General features: G+C 39.5%; 4 protein-coding genes across 6 annotated transcripts; 1 reads left to right on the forward strand and 3 right to left on the reverse strand.

The window, feature by feature from the left end:
- The first annotated feature begins 494 nt into the window (after positions 1-494).
- On the forward strand, positions 495-5557 carry ppcs (phosphopantothenoylcysteine synthetase). 3 transcript variants are annotated; one of them, XM_022748394.1, is made up of 4 exons: positions 495-512; positions 3990-4527; positions 4620-4723; positions 5063-5557. In XM_022748394.1, the coding sequence occupies exons 2-4, from the start codon at positions 3993-3995 to the stop codon at positions 5387-5389; spliced, it is 966 nt and encodes a 321-aa protein (XP_022604115.1). In that variant the 5' UTR covers positions 495-512; positions 3990-3992; the 3' UTR covers positions 5390-5557. The 3 variants fall into 3 exon arrangements, with proteins under 3 accessions (XP_022604115.1, XP_022604114.1, XP_022604113.1); XM_022748393.1 differs by lacking the exon at positions 495-512 and adding an exon at positions 2138-2201; XM_022748392.1 differs by lacking the exon at positions 495-512 and adding an exon at positions 2161-2548.
- Positions 5558-5642: 85 nt separating this feature from the next.
- Positions 5643-11318, reverse strand: utp3 (UTP3, small subunit processome component). Its single transcript, XM_022748391.1, has 16 exons — positions 11120-11318; positions 10766-10853; positions 9628-9684; positions 9484-9540; positions 9290-9389; positions 9127-9195; positions 8903-9024; positions 8622-8777; positions 8420-8491; positions 7631-7671; positions 7450-7546; positions 7081-7218; positions 6826-6962; positions 6681-6747; positions 6079-6186; positions 5643-5936 (listed from the first exon to the last, which is right to left on the reverse strand). Exons 1-16 carry the CDS (start codon positions 11134-11136, stop codon positions 5847-5849), a joined length of 1416 nt encoding a protein of 471 aa, XP_022604112.1. The 5' UTR covers positions 11137-11318; the 3' UTR covers positions 5643-5846.
- A 1099-nt stretch (positions 11319-12417) lies between these two features.
- LOC111223991 lies at positions 12418-17679 on the reverse strand. The gene is made up of 9 exons (XM_022748330.1): positions 16913-17679; positions 16232-16378; positions 15017-15141; positions 14514-14927; positions 14230-14289; positions 14048-14098; positions 13715-13949; positions 13413-13625; positions 12418-12978 (listed from the first exon to the last, which is right to left on the reverse strand). Exons 1-9 carry the CDS (start codon positions 17378-17380, stop codon positions 12799-12801), a joined length of 1893 nt encoding a protein of 630 aa, XP_022604051.1. The 5' UTR covers positions 17381-17679; the 3' UTR covers positions 12418-12798.
- Positions 17680-18661: 982 nt separating this feature from the next.
- Positions 18662-21870, reverse strand: LOC111223994 (epithelial membrane protein 3-like). Its single transcript, XM_022748332.1, has 5 exons — positions 21740-21870; positions 20216-20326; positions 19840-19942; positions 19539-19679; positions 18662-19240 (listed from the first exon to the last, which is right to left on the reverse strand). The coding sequence occupies exons 2-5, from the start codon at positions 20291-20293 to the stop codon at positions 19065-19067; spliced, it is 498 nt and encodes a 165-aa protein (XP_022604053.1). The 5' UTR covers positions 20294-20326; positions 21740-21870; the 3' UTR covers positions 18662-19064.
- Positions 21871-22073: the final 203 nt, after the last annotated feature.

Below are 22073 nucleotides of genomic sequence, written 5' to 3' on the forward strand. Positions count from 1 at the left end.
CAAATAAATGGAATTTCTCCCTTAAAAAGTGTTTTAAAAAAACAAAAACAAAAAAAAACTCACCAGCAATTAGACGGTCCAATCGTGTACCCGGTCCAATCGGCCAAGTGGGCTTTCAATTTATACCATTCAAACGTTTTTAAAACAATTCACAAAAAGTAGAAAGTTAGAAAAGTCAAGATCAGCAAGTCGTTTTCTCCTGTCGTGCCATTTACTGAGTCAGTGGGACAGTCCAGACCAAAAGATCCCCTTTGAGAGAAATTCCCCTTGTCCTCTGGGTCTTTGTGGTGATGCTGAAGTTTCATAAAGTCTGCACCTCATAAGAAACTGACGCACCGCTGCTTCAACCTGACTCACACCCTCACATGTGTTAACGACAGTACTGTTTACGGCCACGGGGGGCGCTGACGGTTTTCTCCTGTGTTTATAAAGACCAAAGAATCCAGCTCATTGGCTCCAGGAAGTGCAGAAGTTGTTTGTGAAACCGCCTGAGATCAACCTCGGAATATAAAGTAGGGCATTTTGCACTTTATATTGAGGTATCGTAACAAAACAAGTGACGGTTTAGAGTTCATTCAGGGTATTATCACAGTCGCAAATTATATTTCACGACAGCAGCACAACAGCAGCTGAACGTTACGTGGTATGATTTTTTGCACAAGAGAGGAACAACCTGTGCTGCATTCTCCTCACCTGTCATGTTAACTAACCATTTCAGATAAAATCTGAACGATTCACACCTTATTTTGTCTTTGACGAATTTGTATGAAGATCTGTTTTTTGCCGTTGTCAGTTGCCAACTTCTTTGTTCCCAAACGTGAAGGTCAAGGTTCACCTGTGAAATTGATACACTCACTTTAAGGTTTGTGACAATTTAAAGAACGGAAAATTAACACGACGTGTTTTAAGGATTAGTAAGATACTGTAAAGTCTAGTAACTGTGATTTTTAAAGTGTGTGTGTACATCAGGTTTTTGTTTAAAGTGCTTTACAGTATTGATTGAACATTTTATAGTTAAATGGTGCTGCTGTTGAATTGTGTTGTTATACTGAATATCTCTGTGAAACGCAATGCACTTCAATCCCCTCATAAAAAACAGCTCCTACAGTCATCAATGATGTTGACTCAAGACCTCTATAAAATAGTTCAACAAAAATGTAAAGATCCCTGCCAAATGTTCGAAGATATACGGAAATGCTCTGCTTTGAGTAATAATTTGTCTCATGATGTTTTTACTTTCAAAAAAAGTTCAGTTACCTGGTTAGCCAGTTAACCTTGAAATTACATCTATGCCTCCTCCTCAACTGAAAAATCCACAATCCAAGAAGAAGCACATACTCTTCCATTTCAAAGTTTAACTGCTGGAAAGATGTCTTCTACCACATCATGAAAGAACCACTCTGTCAATTTTGTGAAAAATGTGTTTTTAGCATATTAATTTGGATGTCCAAGTGAATCTTTGTGAATGCAAAACGAAATTTGACGACCAACAAGGCCTGTAATTATATAAATTATATATATATATATATAAATCTAATTATTCTGAATGGGTTATTTCTTACTTTGTATGGCGTTTCAGAAAAATAGAAAAGACAGACAGACTACATATTTCAGCTATTCATGTCGTAGCCTTTTGAATTTTTTTTCTTCCAATTTTAGATATGAATCTCGATACACCGGAGGTTCAAATAAATGGAATTTCTCCCTTAAGAAAGTGTTTTAAAAAAAAACAAAAACAAAAAAAAAACTCACCAGCAATTAGACGTCCAATCGTGTACCCGGGTCCAATCGGCCAAGTGGGCTTTCAATTTATACCATTCAAACGTTTTTAAAACAATTCACAAAAAGTAGAAGAGTTAGAAAAGTCAAGATCAGCAAGTCGTTTCTCTGTCGTGCCATTTACTGAGTCAGTGGGACAGTCCAGACCAAAAGATCCCCTTTGAGAGAAATTCCCCTTGTCCTCTGGGTCTTTGTGGTGATGCTGAAGTTTCATAAAGTCTGACACCTCATAAGAAACTGACGCACCGCTGCTTCAACCTGACTCACACCCTCACATGTGTTAACGACAGTACTGTTTACGGCCACGGGGGGCGCTGACGGTTTTCTCCTGTGTTTATAAAGACCAAAGAATCCAGCTCATTGGCTCCAGGAAGTGCAGAAGTTGTTTGTGAAACCGCCTGAGATCAACCTCGGAATATAAAGTAGGGCATTTTGCACTTTATATTTAGGTATCGTAACAAAACAAGTGACGGTTTAGAGTTCATTCAGGGTATTATCACAGTCGCAAATTATATTTCAGACAGCAGCACAACAGCAGCTGACGTTACGTGGTATGATTTTTTGCACAAGAGAGGACTAACCTGTGCTGCATTCTCCTCACCTGTCATGTTAACTAACCATTTCAGATAAAATCTGAACGATTCCACCTTATTTTGTCTTTGACGAATTTGTATGAAGAGTCTGTTTTTGCCGTTGTCAGTTGCCAACTTCTTTGTTCCCAAACGTGAAGGTCAAGGTTCACCTGTGAAATTGATACACTCACTTTAAGGTTTGTGCACAATTTAAAGAACGGAAAATTAACACGACGTTGTTTTAAGGATTAGTAAGATACTGTAAAGTCTAGTAACTGTGATTTTTAAAGTGTGTGTGTACATCAGGTTTTTGTTTAAAGTGCTTTACAGTATTGATTGAACATTTTATAGTTAATGGTGCTGCTGTTGAATTGTGTTGTTATACTGAATATCTCTGTGAAACGCAATGCACTTCAATCCCCTCATAAAACACAGCTCCTACAGTCATCATGATGTTGACTCAAGACCTCTATAAAATAGTTTCAACAAAAATGTAAAGATCCCCTCCAGACATGTTCGAAGATATACGGAAATGCTCTGCTTTGAGTAATAATTTGTCTCATGATGTTTTTACATTTCAAAAAAAGTTCAGTTACCTGGTTAGCCAGTTAACCTTGAAATTACATCTATGCCTCCTCCCTCACTGAAAAATCCACAATCCAAGAAGAAGCACATACTCTTCATTTCAAAAGTTTAACTGCTGGAAGATGTCTTCTACATCACTGAAAGACCACTCTCAATGTATGTCCAACGCAGGCTTCAAGTTTCAACATCACACTGGACCATGACTGGTTCCAATCTAGACAAGACATTACCTTTTTATACAGTCTATGGATGCTCTCAGTTACATGTTAACTCAGATTTTAGATAAGCACAGACAAACAGGAAACATTAAAACCTCTTTTTTACACAGTGAAGGTCAAATATTCAAAACATATTTTTGAGTGGAGGAGGACTTTAATATCATTACCTCCATGAAGGCAGGGTTCATTGCAGAGCTGTTTTATGTGTTGTAAGGTATACCAATATATTGTAAGATTACAGTTTTTAAACAGTTATTATTATCGGACTGTTGAGGCTGACAGAATTTGGCAGAAATAATTTTTTTAATACAAACTCATAATACATGCACATAGTTTTGAGAAGGGCTCCTCATAAATTTCTTTTTAAAGGATTTTGACTAAAACATATACGCAGTAAAAAATATAGTTGAAAAATAAACTTGGTAGTGCTCTCTAGTGGACAAACTACATAATGGCGTCACTGTTTTTTTTTACTTTTGGCATTTCTACTCCATTTCTTGTTACATTAGCCGACATATATACAATTTAGTACTGCACTGCTGTGAACTTGTGGGAGTTGCTGGTCAAACTGTAGAGACAGGGATATTCAGATTTTCAGTGCCTTAAAGGTTTCATGGTTCAAAACACTGGATTTCCGACTTCGCATTATATCACCAGACTCCAGGCCCATAAGACATTATACAACTGGTTGAACAGGCAGGCCAAACTAATGAGATACAAATTCTATGATGTTCCCCTTTACCCACAGGTCAGACATTCTGATTGTCAGTGTCCATCACTACTCTGCTGCATGAGTCCTTTCTCCTGACAATGCCCCCCATCTGTCTCTCCTCAGGTAATGGCTGAACCCAGAATATCTTCCATTGATGGAAAGTTAGCTGAAGAATTTGCTGTTCCCTCCCATGTCGAGGAGGTAAAAGAGAAGATGTCTGCTTTTGCCGCACATCATGCGGCAGCGGGTCGCAGGGTGGTTCTCATTACATCAGGAGGCACTAAAGTTCCCCTGGAGTCACGCACTGTTCGCTTCCTTGACAACTTCAGCAGTGGCAGACGAGGAGCCTCCTCAGCAGAGTATTTCTTAGACTCTGGCTACGCCGTCATCTTCCTGCACAGGCATCGCTCCCTCTACCCTTACACTCGTACGTTCTCAACCATCAACGTGCTGGATGCTTTGCAGTTTAGATGTGGAGAGGATGCATCTGATACCTCTGGTGAAGTTGTGGTTAACCAGCAGGTGCTTCCGAACATCACCAAAGTGCTGAAGAGATACCAGGAAGTGAGAGACAGCAGACTTCTCCTGCCCATTGAGTTCAGCACACTGTCAGAGTATCTGCATCTTCTCAAAGCAGCAGCACAGGCACTCAGTACAATAGGTACAGTATAACAACAATTTACAGGTTTAAGTTATGGCTCTTATCTAGCATATTATTTATAGCTTGTCCTCAAATGTTTATTCTGCACTTAGGATCCAAGGCCATGTTTTACCTGGCTGCAGCTGTGTCCGATTTCTATATCCCAGCATCTGAGATGCCTGAACACAAAATCCAATCTTCCAATGGTCCTCTTCAAGTGAGTGGGAATGCTGCTGTACACGCAAGATTTTATGTTGATTTTGTAAAAAAAAAAAAAAAAAATTATCACTTTGGACATTCCTAAACTTTAGATCTAACATCATTATCAGGTCCTGTTTTTTATTGAACACTTTTGTTTATGATTGAATACCTGCAAAACTAACATGCCCATCAGCATCAGCTGTGGCAAATGTTAGCATAGTAACGAAAAACTACGATAGTAATCATGGTAAACACACCAGCTTAGCATCAGCATGTTAGCATTTAGATCAAATAGCTGCTAGCATGGCTGTAGACTCTTGTTAATAATGAGACTGTACATTTTTCTCTCTTTCAGCTCAGCTTGAACATGGTCCCAAAGATACTGTCTCCACTGGTGAAGGACTGGGCACCCCAGGCATTTGTCATATCTTTTAAACTGGAGACTGATGCAAACATCCTGCTGGACAAGGCTCGACGGGCTCTTGACACCTACAGGCACCAGGTGGTGGTGGCCAATGTACTGGACTCTAGACGGGGTTATGTGGTGGTTGTGACCCCTTTAACTCAGGCTGAGCTGATCCTCACAGAGGAGGATGTAAAGAATGAGGTGGAGATAGAGGAGAGGATAGTGAGCAACCTGACATCAGCACACAACAAGTTCATAACTCAACAAGCGGGTTGACAGTCACCACACGCACATCTGAGTCCGTGACACAGCTTTACGTTGTCTGTACTCTTCCCTGATCTTGAGCTTAAGTTTGGCTTAAATTCATACTTGCCTGTTCTACTGACAAAGTTACTGTATGTTCAGCATGTTGTCCAGTTGCACAACCTTAGTAATAAGTGTAACTATAAACTCGCCATGCCTTCCCTTGTCCTTTTTACCGGTCCTAAAATGTGCTCTAAGGTTATAATGCTGTCTCTGTAAAGGAGCATTGAAAGTTTATAAAATGTTTATTCACACTGCACAATAATCCAGGACATTTTGATGTCTTTTCTACAACAGAGATTGACAGCTGAATAATTCAGTGGTATGATTTACTACAATAAATCACCTATAATAAACATTTACTAGTATAGTCCATTGGTATTTTTTCAATCCCATGGCAACACGCAGCATTATTTGGATTCTCTCTTGGTTACTTAAGTTTGATGCTCTTCTTGACACCGGCGCGAATACCGGACAGCTCCCCGCTGTATCTCGTCTCCTCCCGACGAACCTCACGGACCTGGTGAATACAAACAGAAGTCTCAATATTGTTCTTGGGAATGTGTTTGACATATCAAGATATACTTTTCAATTCAAAGTGATGAGACTGCAGACCAGCAGCCTTATGATGCACTTCAAAAGTGAATGTGTGGAATACAAACCTGTCCCTTTCTGCGGATTTTGGCCCGTCTGAACTTCTCTTTGTTCTTGACTCTGGGATTACGGTCAATTTTCTTCCTCTTTGGTGTGAGCCCCTTGTTCTTGGCCATCTGTGGAATTGGTAGAGACACATTATTAAAATAAATGTTCAGAGGTGACAAAGTCTGACATGGAATGCATGAAGTGAATACCAGACATTGAACTGTAGAAAAACCCAGTGAGTAATGGACTACTCAAAGACACATCAGCAGCAGTGAGGGGAACACGGTTTATATTTATCTGATAAACTTGTAACTTCTAAGTACATTGCAGACATTAACTGCTCTTTGTTTGAAACCACTATTTTGACATTCTACTACTCCATAGCTGAGTATATTGTCACATACTACTTAGACCCTCTAGCAGGTGGCGCCCTCATGTCATCAAAAAACAAAGAATACATTTTACCCTCTTAAAGATTTGGAGTAGTAGTATATCTTGGACTGACCACTGGGAGGATTCACCTCTATTAATCATTAATATTGAACAGCTTTTTAAGTTCTGGCTGAGAATCGTCAATGGAAAATACTGATATTTAAGTGTGTGAGCGGGTGTAACTCAGTACCTGGTAAGTGATTCTTCTCTTTGCATCTGGATCCAGCTCTTCCGCCTCATCGTCATGCAACGCCATCCTGCAACAAATTCACCATTAATCAGACCCCCAGTCAATTTGGACCCGACTGTTATTTACAAACTCAAGCCATACTTACTCTGCAGCTTCTGGATCATTGCCCTTTCGCTTCAATTTCAACCGCTCCTCCACATCGTTATAGAAACGCAGGGCCGCTTCCTCGTCCAGGTCAGAGTCTGAGTCCTCCTCGACCTCAGGCATACTTTCTCCAGAATCCTGCAGCCAACATTAGCATTCATGTTCCATATTAAACATCGGAAACCGATTCAAACTCTGCATGTCCTTCAGGTCTATGAAGGTAGGAACGCCAAAACATCTCATTGAGAAGACTCACCTTTTCCTTCTTACTGGAGACCCTGGTCTTCTTGCTCTCTGCTGGCCTGCCGGTGGTCGTATCTTTTTCCTCACCAGCCAGCAGCTCACGAAACTCTGGTGCAAGCCGAGCATCCACTGCTTCCAGTTCATTGATGAGCTGAAGGCAGAAAATAAAAAGACAGACGGTTGTAACTAATGAGGATATGTGCATGAAGGAGATATTTCACGGTCCTTTGTGTCCCATGATACTGGTACTGTAATGTCCCAGCCAAATAATTATTGCTACCACTGTCCAAACCAAAAAGCGTTTACATGCAGTTTTCTTGACTGCTGGACACATAGGGTGAAAATACATTTGCTAACACTGTTTGTCAACTTGTGGACTCACATTTCTGTAGGTGAGTAGTCTTTCAATCACGGGGTGGTTATGAGCCGGGATTCGTTTCGCTTTAAGCACCAAGTAGAAACTGATGTTTGTGCAGTAACTGCAGTAGGGAACAAAGATTAGTCAGTATTAAGGAGAATGACATGAATTCGCAATTTTCAGTTAAAATTTAAGTACAACTTACTTGAGGTAAAGTTGCTGTTTTGTCTTGAGGTAGTCAGCACCCTTTGGAAAACAGGAACAAAGTTACTCAAATTCACACATTTTATGCCATAGCTATACAACTAAAATATATTTCTTAGTGCTCCCAAAAAACATTTACACCTCAAGCCTCCAGCACAGCACCAAACACCACATTTCTCCTTTATGTACTCTAATGTATCATCAATAAATATAACAGCCATAAAATTCCAGAGGGGGGAAAAAAAAGAAAAAAGAAAAGAGTAACACCTCACTGTTGTTGTGGCTCATACAGCCCCAGGTTAAGTGATGGAAATATTTCTATCTACTTTTTTTTTTTTAAGGCTCTACACTGTTTGCCACTTGAGAAAGGAACAAAAAATATGATGTACCATATAGAAATGATGTAATTATCTTTACTTGTAAACTGGCTGTAGGTGGTTTGTCATACAGTGCAATCCTGGTGAGTTGCTGATGCTGTCTCACAGGCATGCAGCCTGAAGAGTCCATATAAATTCAGTACAGACTTGGTAAATGCAGTAACTGAACAGTAAATTTCCCGAAATGCCTTAAAACAAACGATCTCTGAAGTAGCAGAGGGAAAATTGTCTGCTTTGCCCTTTTACTCCAGTGAGCAAGAGAGAATAAATCAATCATAGAAGTAAAAAGGACTCTCCTTTGGTTGTCTGTTCAATAACAATAAGAGGATATTCTTTAGGCACTTCTGTAAATCTTTTAAAAAAAAAAAAAAAAAAAAAAAATCACATTTAGAAATTAAGCTAAATGCACCCACCTTTCCTGGTGGGATCTTTCCATCCTTGACCATCTGCATGAGGGGCTGCAGCTCATCCTTCAGTTCAGAAAGCTGCACACATGAAGCAGACACCAAAATAATTCACATCAATTACATTGGTCTTTTGTGGCTAAGCAAGTATCTTTCGGTTCACGACATCTTGTTTCACGTGATTGATAATTTGGTTGCATATGTGTTTCACCTTTGCTTTGAAGTCCTGAATAAGTTCAAGCAGCTCTGGTGATTCTTTCTTCAGAAGTTTCATTTTTTCCTTCTGAGACATCTGCTTCAGGTCTTTCACAATCCTTTCATCTTTTTCTATAGTTTTCTTTTCAGCCTTCTCCTCAACAGCAAATTCCTGGATATCAAAAAAACAACAAACAAACAAACAAACAAACGAAACAAAAACATGTCATCATAATCATACATGGAATTCACTGCAGATGTACATGAGAAATAAGAATAAGGAAATAAAAAAAATACCTGAAAAAAATTTAAATCATAATCTTCCTCGCTCAGATTTGCAGCCAAACGTTTTTGGATATTTTTAGCCTCTTCTTCTTCCTCTTGTTCCTCAGCTTCCAACTCTTCATGCGATTTCCCTTCTGTAATGACACGATGTTGCATAAGCAAACATCAGCCACCATACAGATGACAAAAGGATCATGAATTGCCTCAATAATTTGATGGCGATAAAAGATGCCTACTGGTGGTCACATAATCAGAGTCGTAGAACATCTTCTTCTTCTTGCCCCATGCCATTTCATTAGGAAGATCTGGGAAAAACAACATCGTTACAGTTAAATAGGGCTAGTTCCATCAAATAGTAAACCAAATCCTGGACATATAAATGGATGATTTTGCGTTTACCTTCATCTTTTTTCCCCTCTAGATCACTCTCCATGTCTGAACCCTCTTCCTCCTCCCCTTCCTCCTCCGACTCAGAATCGTCCAGGGCCATCACCTCCTCCTGTGAAATTCAAATGAACTTGAATTTGCTCCCAGTCAAAGTCAATTTTCTGAAGGTAAATCAAAACAACTGAAAAATTTAAAAAGTGCATCACCTCATCGTCCACTTCCTCCGAATCACTCTCCATTTGAACGCCACGGGCGAGAAGTTTCTACAGCAAGGAGAGCAAAAGAGAAACGTGAGAACATTTAAACAGCACCATACAGTCGGCACAGAACTGCTAATGAGCCAAACTCACTGCAATCTTCTCGTCGTGAAACTCATCGATTTTGTCCTTTGTGTACTGTGACGATTTCTGAAAGGAAGAGAGAAGACAGGCTCAAAGCTGACTGTTGGCACTGTTGACAATAACGACCACCATACTGAAGCTGAGACGATCAAATCATTCTATAATGTGTAATATCACAATGTGACATTAGATACTGTCAGGCAGTGTGATTATCAGAAAGAGAGTAACAGTAATATGGAAAAATTGTACAATTTTCTGAATGTTATTTTTGACCATGCTTCATGTCCATATTACAATTGTTTTTCTATTTTTGGTTTGGAGACCACACCACTATTCACCTTTCATTTAAATTTAATACAAGCACCTGCTGTCACATTATTGCTATGTAAGCACTGATTCAAAAATGCTTATGAAAAACATCAAAGAGAGCACTACTTGTGGAAAAATATTGACTCTAGGTTGAGTCACAGTTGTTTTTATGTGCCATGTATGCACTAATGTTAAAGGTTTTCTGTGGGCGAAAATTAACACAACACATCTGTTGGGTGTATAATAACAACGTATTTCTCTCTTTATGGGCCACTACACATCTGAGCCCATTTGAAAAAAGGCTCAGTTGTTGTATGTTGAAACTCCTCTGGTGTGCAACACTGTAGTAATGACACAAAACCTTCGACTCTGTGACATATTTTTAACACATTTTTGTTGTGAGCCTTTAACTCTGTACAACTGGAACTATATTGTATGTATAATCAAGATTGTAATTGGCTTTTATCAGTGTTATAAACCACAGTAGTTCAGGTATTATTTGCAGAGTTCACCAAGTTAAACTTAAAACTTTGTAAGACCTTTTAATACCATACAATGTTAATACATGTATCATGATCACTGATGTTTTGACATTCATAACACATTTTGACACTACTTTACTGCTGTTTAGAAGAATTCCTACTAATGTCATTAAATAATCATTAAATTCAACCTGGATAAGAAGCAGAAATTATTTAAGGTCCATAAATTACAGGCTAGTTTTTTTGTTTGTTTTTTTGTTTTTTTTAAAAAAAGGAAACTAAAATCACTGTCAGACGTTTTAAGACCTGCAGATACCCTGAGCCAGCAGTGGCAGAAATCCTCTGAGTCCTCTTACCTTATCAGGGACAGGCATGTTCTTGTAAGCTTCAGGATCATCTTCATCATATCGCTCTGTCTTTTTAGGTCTCTGTGGCTGTTTACCCCTGAGCAGTAAAGGACAGGAGACAGACGTGTTAAAATCTCCTTCAGGGGATGCTTGTATCAATGAACTCCAGCTTTGTTTCTCCCAGATCTTCTCTGCTTATTGTAGAACCCATAAACAGCGATATAGGACCCGGGCTATGAACGTCTGAGAGCTCAAATAGCTAGAGGTTACCCCTCAACTCTTAGACAAGCTACATTTAACCTTAACATTAACAGCCGGTTGAAAACAGGTAAAAGTGCAGAAGCTAACTTTAGCCAAACTCACCTTTTTGCTCGAACCATGGTGGAAATGAATTGCACTAGCCTGTTACGCGTTAGCAAACAAACAGGAAGTTACAGTGATAACTAAACAACACGTTTCAACGCCGGTGCTTCTGTTTGGTGATTATAACAAAACAAAACTGCAAATATCTAGTTAGGTTCAAATTAACACATTTCTAAAACTAGTGACCATGTGTTTCCGTGGTTTCTTCTTCTTATTCAGTTCTGATGGGGGTCGAAAAAACTAAGTGAAAGGTGCACACCGCCACCTAGCGCACTGGAGTGTGTAACAGCAGAACTTCATACCCTCATACAGAAATGTTTGAGTTAAGTTTATTTGCACAGGTAAAATCAAGCAAATGACAAATAGGTAACAATTAATTAGCAAGGAGAGGGAAAATCCTTCTATGTATAACTCTATGTACACTGTTGAAAACGTTATAACAAGAGTTTGCATTCAAGCAGATGTTAAGCAGATATAATGTTTACATCATCTTCACTGTCTTAGTGCAGGCATTTGCTAACAAACAGTATAGCGGAGGCTGATGGGGATATCATTAGTTTTGCTTCTTCGTCATAAACAAAGGGGCAAATTAGAATTTTGACCTTACTAGATGAAAAGTGAGGGGATCACCATAATGATTACAATTTATTCTGAGGGAGGGAGACTTGAATATTTAAATTCTCATCCATCCAACAGCTGTTAAGATGTTTCATTTAAAGCCACAAATGTCAACCTCATGGTGGCACAAGAGCGAAAGTCAGAGAGATAACATAAGTCAGATATGTTTTCTGTACAAAATTTTAGTGCCAATCTGTCCAGTAGAAGTGAAAACTTTGACTTGCTGGTGGCGCCAAAAGGAGGGCCACAGGCTCAACATAGTCATTAGGCGTCATCATCTGGGGGGCCTTGAATGTCTAATTAAAATTTCATGTCATTGCATCCAATAGTTCTTGATATATTTCAGTCTGGACCAAAGTGGTGGACTGACAAGCCAACTGATATTGTTACCCATGGTACCAACACTGGTGTGGATGAAAAAAAACAAAAACAGTTTTAAGTTAGGACCCATGTATCTGATCTGTTTGTGAAATGTGCAGGGAGATGAAGATTGTTAATATTCATAAGGTTCCTGTTTCCAAAAGTCACCAAAATAAATATCTTCCCCAACCTCTCACTGTTTGTCCCCTGTCTCCACCAGTCTTTTAATACTACATTTCCTTATTTCTACTTCCCCAGCCTAAAGTTTGTCTCTCAGCATTTTTGAATTAAAATACTGAAGTTGTGAGTCCAGGCACTCACCCAAACCCTGCAGATCAGTTCAAAGATACATTTAAAAAGTCAGTAAATTTCTTCTTGGTAGCACATATGCAACTGACTTTGTGAGTACTGTTCAGTGGTTAAAACAGCTGTACACTATTAGCAGCATAGATTTTATTTATTTAAACATAAAGTAAAGCACTATATACAGCATTCAGTGAAAGATCTAGTCATCAGATTCAGTGGGACATTGCACCAAGAGATAAAACTTATACATCCTGCATATTAACAATGGTTTTATTATCAGAGTCACTGTCTGTTTTTGGATTATTTGGGGTAATTAACACTGCAAAGGTCCACTGCTGGCAGCTGCCATGTTGTTACAGAAGATCCTGCTCATGTATTTTTGTCCTCGCTCTTCATTATTGTTCCCCTTCTCTCTCTGTCAGCGACCTCCTCCAGTCCAACCTGAGACCATAACTGGAACTGCGGGGCCTGTCTTGGGGCAGAAGGTTTTTTGGAGTTCTGTTGAATAAAGATTGTTCATTGTTCCTATTCTTCATCAGAGCAACAGCAGGCGTCATCTGACCCGGGTCAAAGCACTGTCAAGGAAACAGAGATTGACAGTACATTAATTAACTACTGTACAATTTTGAGTTAATGGCAATTTATCTGAGCGTTTAGAGCACCTAAAACATTTAATTACTTCTTGCAGGTTAATGCAAGAAGTGAAATGTATCTGTAGTTACACTGCACACAACTCATGTTGTGAAGGCCTTAACCAAAAATGTTCATAGTGAATAAATATATTTTTTCAAAAAACCTTTTATCGATTACTTGTTTCTATCATGGTGCACTACTATTACTTGAGTAAAGAATTATTACAGAATCATTAGAGTGTTTCTTCTCCTCAAATGAATTAAAAGGTAACATCTCTGTAAGCTGTAAACGTCTTTTTGTTGGAAGTGTCTTTTCCTCCAATAGTATATTGTCACAAGCATAAACATGGAGAACTAAAACTAATCTACACACTTACACTGGCTTTAAACCTTGGCACTGGGACTCTGTCATCACTTGTATCTGTGTTGTATATGCTCAGGTCCATCATGGACTGGCTAACTTCTGACATGGCGGCATTTGATCCTTTCTTGGTCGGTCTTGATGTGCTCTGCTGAGACTGAATCCTCTTCATGATGTCACTCACAGAGCTGAAGCTCTCAGACTGTGGCACCCTCAGGATTATAGGTTTCTGTGAGGAGAGAAATGCATCTCAATGTCCCCAGCAGCTTTGTATCAGAGGTAAATCAAGTGTTTTGACTGCAAAGACCAGTTACTTACTCTAGAAGAGGGTGTGTTCTCCACTTTGGAGCTAGTTTTATCCATGCTGCTCTTCTCCTCCAAGATGGACTCCCTCCTTAATTGCTCTCTTGTCTTTGTATTAGAAGGACTGACCAAATTGTATGTTGCTTCTGCTGTTTTATTGTCAAGTCTTGATGTTGTTCTTTCATCAAAATTGGTGCTCCTCTCTGTGGAGAGTTGCCTGGACATTGTCTTTTCTAATATGTATTCCACCCTTCAGAAGAAAAAAAAAACACATTACCACATATTTTGGATATTCCATTTCCGTAGTAACTCATTCAATGTGTTTTTTCTTCATCTTTTGTGTCTTACCTCTTCATTATTTCTGGAGCTGTCTGGTGTTTTGGTAAGGGCTGTGTCTTGCTATGATAATAATGATAATAATCAACATCCCAGGGAAAGATATGTAAAAAAAAAACATTAGCAGAAAAAAAACCACAAACATTCCCAATACTCTTAATCAGTATGTCAAAATTGGCTACAACAAGACTCACTTGAAGGTTGTAGATTTATCTGGCACATGGTTTGTCACTGGAGAGGTGTTTTCATATACCCTGTCAAAATACAAAAAGAGATCAGTGAGGTCCTGCAAACAATCTGTAGTTCAAATTATTAAAATTTTGAAGGGGCAATTACTCAAAGAATTCATTCAAAGAAAAAAGAAAAGGTTCCTGTACAGCGTACAACACTTAAATAAATATAGCCTATTTGATCCAAAGACACTTCAAGGCCTCACTAATGGTGTCTGAGATTGGTTAAATCAAGATGATCCATGTACCTTTTTTTATTCACAAATTGGTTTCCATTGTCAGCAAAAGTGTCCATAATGGCTACTTTTTTATCAAACAGTATGTTATTCTTCAGTGGCATTTCCCCATGTTGATTAAGAGGACTGAAACAGTTGTCTCTCTGGACAACACCCATGGCTTCCCAGTCCAGGAGGGAATCAGCAGGTGGAGACGGGGGGCTGAAAACCTCAAGCTCCAAAGAGAGTTGTTTTTGGAACCGGAGACCTGAGAAGTCTTTCAGCTGATGAGTCACTTCTACGTGGGTACCTGCAACCCTCCATGTGTCTGGGACTGGGAGCGAAGCAGCAAAAAGGATCCTGAACTCCGTATCAAATGAGTCAACAACTGTTCCGCGAAGAACAGTGATCAGCTGCCGGTGCAGGTGGGCGTCCGTCCATGTGAGGCTGCAGAGTACAAAGACAGTTTGTTAGATCACTCTCAAGTGTGTGAAACACCTGTAAAAGGAAAAGGGTAGAAAGGAATGTCTGTTTACCTATAGCTGCCATGAATCACTGTCTCTAAATCCACTAGAAGGAACTTGTCTTTCATTTCCCCGACCACCGTTCTTCCCGTCCTCGAACAGAAGGTTTTCCCTCCAAGAACACGGACCCGCATGTTCTGCCAGATCACAAGATTAAGTTGAAACTCAAGACTGAATTTCATTCAAACTTGGTGTTTATCCATGATGGATAGATGAAATAAATGACCTAGTATTTAATATCTTCCTACACAAGGTCTGTGCAGCCATGCCCGGCTGTACTTTGGCTCAGCAGTGCCTCAAGCTAAATGCTAATGGCGGCATGCTTACATGCCCATGCTTATGTTTAGCAGGTATAATGTTTACCATGTTCACTGTCTTTGTTTGGTGAGTGAGCAGCCTAATTAGTAGAGATTTGCAAATGTTGCTAAACAGAAAGTTTTCAGGTGTTTGGTCATGAACTAAAGTATTCACCTGTTTGAAAATTTGTCCTGATGATGGTGCTAGACAAAGAGTCAGGTGAGCACCAAAGTGATGAGGATACATCCAATGTCTGTACCAAATTTCATGGCAATCAATCGAGTAGATGTTGAACTATTTCACAGGACAAGTTAAGATTTTGACCTGCTGGTGGCACCAGATAAAATATCATGAGATCATGAATGTCATTAGAGTTCATCCTCTGAGCACCAAGGATATCTGTGCCAAATTTTGTGGTTATCCACCCAGTAATTGTTGAGATGTTTCAGTCTGGACCAAAGTGGCACACCATGCCATACCAAGTGAATGTCTTAGATCAGCTGATCATAAGTCTGTAGCTCAATTATAGAAACTGACATAGAATTTTAACTTCTGTTCAGCTGTGTTCATCAATTTCATGTAGAGCATTCATGAAAATAGGATCTTCATTTTATTCTTATCAGAAGGCAGGTATTTCTCCGCTTGAGAGACACAGAAAACACTGAATGCTGAGCAACCAGTTTAGCTATGTGCAACCAAAAGTACATTCCTAGCATAAGTATATCAAAGAAAAGAGATATGTTTGCAGTTTACATACCTCTCAACAGCACATCTACAGTGTGTCAAGTTTTTAATGAAACTGATGTACACTTGCTTTCTGGTGTGATATTTGTTAAAAGAGACAACAGTTACATAGGCAAATGTGTTGATCTGTTGAACATACAGTAAACAAGAGGATAGCTGCTAGGTGTGTGCTGATTCGTCACTCACCGGATGCCTGAGCCTGTTGAGAGTGAAATTCTCCTGAATGGATCTTTGGTTCAGGATGATGTAGACAGCGACACCATGGGAGGCAGCATAGTGTAAATCGCCAATTATCGCACCATCTGTCAGTCTGTCTGTCACAATGGCAATTACCTGTATGGTACACAAAATATTACTCAGAAAAAGACCCTCTTTTCCCTTCTTATTGTTCACAGATGAAAATTCTCTTGGATGCAGCAGTGGAAAAAGTGATCAGATGCTAAAACTGAAGAGGTTACAGTGAAATTATAATGCTGAAGAGTAAAAATACTCACTCTAAGAAATGCTTTTTCTTAAAGTATAGAATTCACCTCAAAAGTGTATTTTATCGTATTATTTATCGTGACTTGTCTTTAATGTTGGAGGGTTCAAACTGAAGCAGTGCTTCATATTTTATTATTTCATAAATGTTTTTAGCATGAAAATCTTAATATGCAAAGTAAGTATTAACTAAAGCATTAAACAAATACTGAAGCAACAAGTAAACTTTCTGCTGAATTCTGGTTTGACCGTATAAAGTCTCAGAAAATGTAAATACTCATGTATTCCTCAAATTTGTACATATGTAGTTCACTTCTACGTTTTCCATGTGAAAATGTTTGTTGTATTCATCCATAAAATTAAATCTTATTAATCATATTTGCATACTTTCCTGGCCTTTTGTAAGTGCCGTCGTATTATCTCTCTGACAGGAGGTTCTCCTTCAGCTGGGGGACTGGTGTGGACTGTTACGCTTCCCTTTGGAACCCAGGGGCCTTTTTCAGGCCAGCCAAGGTCTAGGTCTGGGGTTGGTGTGTCTGAGTGGCAAGGGAAATAGGTGGAACAGAAGTCCTCCATCTCTGAGCTGCCTTCCACTCCATTCTCCTCCCGCTGTACCTGCAGCTGGTTAGAGCGATAGTCCTGAGCCCAGCTGGTTATCTGGCTGACCTCTTCAGAAGACAAGAAGCTGCCGGGGTGCTCTGCGCCACTGGAGCTGTAGAACGCCTCTGGTCCTGAATTCAGGAGTGTCTCCACCGCTTGTCGCTCCTTCTCACAGTAGATGAACTCTGGGGAGGACTCATTGACTGGAAGGAACACTGCATTCTCATCAAGGCTCTGCTCCTGAGAGTTTGACATGACTGCAGTCTGGTGTGTCTAAAAAGTGCTATCTATTAAGGTTCCCACTACTGACAACAGCTGTGTGAAAACGAGACCATTCCAGGCCGGCTCATGTCACCCTTCAATTTAACAAAAGCGATAATGTCATTCATTCCTCTGGCAAAAAAGAAAAAAAGAAAAAGAAAAGTCACAATATTTCCATGTTGTCAACAGCTACCCAGGAATCATCAGATGTCTTGATATTTCTGCTTCACGTCGCTCCTTCTTAAGCATGTTCAACGTTCACAAGTTCAGTCCTGAAAACATTTTGTGTTCTGCAGCAGCCTTGTTCCCCAGCTCTTGTTGACATAAGAGAAAAATCAACAGGTTGTGTTCAAAAAAGTCAATTTTAACACACTTTAAAAAAAAAAGAAGAAGATAAATAAAGAAACAAACACATTGTGAAACTCACCTCCTGGTTAGTATGTCTCATCTCTCTCAGGCTCCAGTGTTAATCATAAGTTGTTAGAAGATGTGTCTCCTCCCCTGCCTGTCATCTCATTCCTCTCAACCTCTCCACTCCCTGTTACCTACATTGTTCTCAGATTCCAGAGATTCTGTGCAGCTGACAGATTGTTGAGCTGCTCAGACACACAATCATGATGTTATATCCTACTGTACCTCTGCTGTCTCCCATAGCTGCAGGATTTAAATAAAAAATACAGTCTCTAATTTTCTGGGTTCACTTCATACACTTCCTAAAAGAGTGTGAGGTGCTTGGCGAATAACATTGACTTGCATCCTATATTTATATACAGGCTGCTGTTTGCCTCACTGTCTTCTTCTTGGACTGGTTCAGCCGGACAGGTAGGTTTGTAGAAGAGTAACATGCAACACCGTATCTGACATCTAAAAAGGTGTCAGGTGCAACCACAGTGTTTTCTGTAGAAATAACTTTAGAAACGGTGGCCATAGGCTACTACAGAAGTGCCCCAGTGATCAGCTGATCATCACATTCCTCTCATTTAATTGTGTAGACATATTTTAAGGCTGTAAAGTAGATAATGAATGCCACACGACAATGAGAGATTAAGACACAAAAGTGACACACCCTTTCACAACCTTAGTGTTAAGTCAGAGGATTGCACCTGCACTGTGTTACTCTTAAGGTACTCAATATAAAACAAACAGGCCGTATGCACATTTAGCCTTATAAACACAGCAATGCTCTTTAGTAAAGATGACATGTTTGCTACTTGGTGAAAGCAATAAATGGTTATACAACATTCAGTGAATTCTGTTTTTAATAAGTAAACACAGGTATGTACAAAATACAAAAACAAGTCATTTGAAATCAATATTTTCTTACCGTGATAACAATCATACAACCACGAGATATGCATTCATTATCTAATATTTTTATGTAATAATGTAATAAAATGTGACACATTAAGAAGAGCTTTGTATCTTACAACATGATTGATGAGTTTTCTTGATCTGCTCTTGAATGTTAATGAAATGTCCCACATACGATGTAGTACAGCAGGGTGGATATTGACTCAGACAGAAAATAGATTTGTATAGTTTAAAGAGGTATTTTGATTATCAGTCATTTTATTTCCTAATATGTGCTTACTGTTAACTGGGAAATGATTGAAGTTGAGTAATGAGCGTTGCATTCTTTATAAGAGGTTTTCATTTTCATCCTTTCTACTTTTTTGGCTCACTGCTTTTTGCGCAGGTGGACATACAGGACTCCACTGACCAGCAGCAGAGGGACACATAGCCATGCCAGGATGAAGCAGTAGCCAAAGTGTCCTTTGCTCAGATCTCTGGAGTCATTAAGGATCTCCTTTCTGTGGAAGGTGAAGATGAGGCAGGCCGCAAAGTCTGTGAAACCTACAAGAGTAAGATGTTAAAAAAGTTTTAGTCGAAATGATCTTATTTCATACATTTTCATGGTTTATAGACGACACTGTTCGCCTCATTAGGTATACCTGTACAATCTAGTGCCATTGAGCCATTGATATCCCAAATCTGGGCTACTTCCTCCATGTACAAAACATGAGTACATACAGTATATCACAAGAAATGAGTCCTCTGAAGAATGATAATATAAAATGCCGGTTGTAATATAAAATGTCAGGATTTCATTTGAACAGTTTTATGCGGATTAAGGAATAAGACTTCAAAGCACCTGCAAATGCCTGGCAGAGGCCTGTGAAGTAGAAGAGTCCTCCCTTTGACATGGTCAATAGCTGGCCCAGAAAAACCAGGAAGGAGATGGAGGAGAAGACCACAGAGAGGACCATGAGGGCCTGGACTGACTGCAGCCAGTCTGAGAGAACAGGTGCACAACACTGGCTCACAAGTAAAACTAAAAACTCCACACAATTTGCAATATCCAGTCACACAGAAATATAAATATAACCATCACATAAACAAACCAGCTTGCAAGTGTGTAGGTAAACATTCAGACAAGCACTCGGATAATTTACCGCTTTCACTGGTAGCAGCACACAACCAGGTCTTTGTGGCATTATCATGGAAGCAGTTATACCAGAGGTCTCTGATTTCTGTATCAGCCCATATCCACCAGGACTGCAGGAAGAAAGAAAAAATAAAGAAAGAGCGATTGAGTGAAAGAAAGTTTTTTATCACATTGAATTTGTGCCTATATTAGGTCAAATGGCACACACAGTCATTTCGTTTATAATTACTGATGGATCAGATTTCAAAATGACTCCATGACAAAAACCGCAGTTAGTTGATATGCAGAGTTTTTGTCTTTGGTTTTCTTCATACATGAATTAGGAATGACATGCATAACAGGAACAATATGAGTTAATAAACCAGTTCACGTGTGCATCTCACCTTCTCCAGAGTGGCGATGAGGAGCATGGCCAAGGTGACCAGATGTAGCACAGTTAGGGATATGAGGAGGAAGACCATGACTGCTTGGAGATGAGGTAAGACTCTAGTATCCTGTGTGCAAACAACCTTGTGATGTTATTATGATTACAGATTATAGTACAAGACCAGTAATCCTGTAAAATCATTTTAGGTGGATTCATACTGAAGCTCTGTAGTCAAAGAAGCACCATTTGCCATCGCTAAAGACCGTCCCTTTCTTCCATGTCATTCAAAATAGCCAGCACATTTCTCAAGGCGGTGGCCTAAAACAGTGGACTCTCTGTCTGCCTCTCGAGGAAACTCTGAGCACTTTCATCATTCTTCTCAACATCTACTCTGACAATCTCTGCTCATTTATCAAGCCACAAGCATGCCACACAGTGGGGGGATTTCACTCTGGCTTCAGAGGCTGTCTAGTCTCTGGGGAATACATCAGAACATCAGCGCCCTGTGACCTTTGTAAACAAGCATGTGGTCTGAAACTTTATCTTCCACCGGTCTGATGAAGATATTGTGTCTTTTGAGTTCAGGTTCTTTAAAGCAAGATAATCTGTCATTACACAATGAATATGAAAAGTTTTTTCAATTTTCTTGAATTATTCTCATTTATCGATACAGAGAAAGTCTTTTGTGAAAAGGTTGGGGTTTTTTTTGTTTTTTACAACAGTCAGTACAGTATCAAAGCTGGTGAGAATTAACAGAACTGTTATAATCCTATCCATCAAATCGGTGTGGCTTTTTCACCAAAAACCTTTGGGACCACATAAGGGGAAGTCATATTATTAAGCAAGATTTGTTGCTGTTTGGTTTCACTTCTTCTAGATACAGCTGTTAAAATTAGTAAACACAGAGGTTGTTATGTGGCCTAACCAGTACATCAGGACTTTTTACTAAAACATGACTATAGTACCAACACTGTGCATCTGACACATTTATTCCTGTGGCCAGGAAGAGAGACTGATGCATGATTTCACAAATCATTTAATCCATTTTCAAATAAGGGTGCTACATTCAAACTTTTAACTTTTGTTTATACCCTTCACTGTGCAGCTAGACTGCTGGGACCTGGTATTCTACGCCTTGCACATGTTTGTCTTTCTCACCCAGCTCTGCCCATAGAGGGAAACCACTGTTGCTATTAGATTGTGGACAATTCAGAGAGGCATGTGTTTGATTACATACTACTACGTCTGGTTTACATAACAGCTTGAGGTACCTGGCACAGACAGGACAAAAGTAATGACAACATAAACTACAAGTGTATCATGCTGGAATAACAGAAAAGCATCTTCATAGACATCCAAACAATGTCATTAAAGGATCTGCTGTTAACTTTAGATCACATTTGGGTGTGACCTGCATCTCATTGGGCAAGAGGTTCCTCATTTACTAAGCTGAATGTGTCAGATAGTAATAAAAAAAAAAAACCCCAGGAATATGTATTCTGTTTAATCCATAACTAAGATGTGTTAATGAAGTTCTTACCCTTCAGCTTGTGTCTTTGAATCTGCACCCTTCAGTGATCGTCTTTGATTGCGTTTCTGCTGCTATCCTCCCTCTGTGCTCTTGCTTCCCTCTCAGACGTTTTAGCTCCAAAACTTGGAGAGAACGGTATAGGAGAGGAATGTGGAGTTAGATATAGGAGGAGTTCTCAACACCCATTTCCTCTCAACTTTCCCTGCCCTCCCCCTCAAATCTGTGGTCTGGACCAGCTCGGCACCAAAAATAACATTCCTCTGGACCTGCATAAACACAGAGCACAAGCTATACCACAGACATGCCATTTTGCTGTAAAATGTGGAACAAAATATTGTACGGT

This window comes from Seriola dumerili, unplaced genomic scaffold (genome assembly GCF_002260705.1).
Source record: "Seriola dumerili isolate Sdu_G_001 unplaced genomic scaffold, Sdu_1.0 BDQW01000121.1, whole genome shotgun sequence".
NCBI classification, from domain to species: Eukaryota; Metazoa; Chordata; class Actinopteri; order Carangiformes; family Carangidae; genus Seriola; species Seriola dumerili.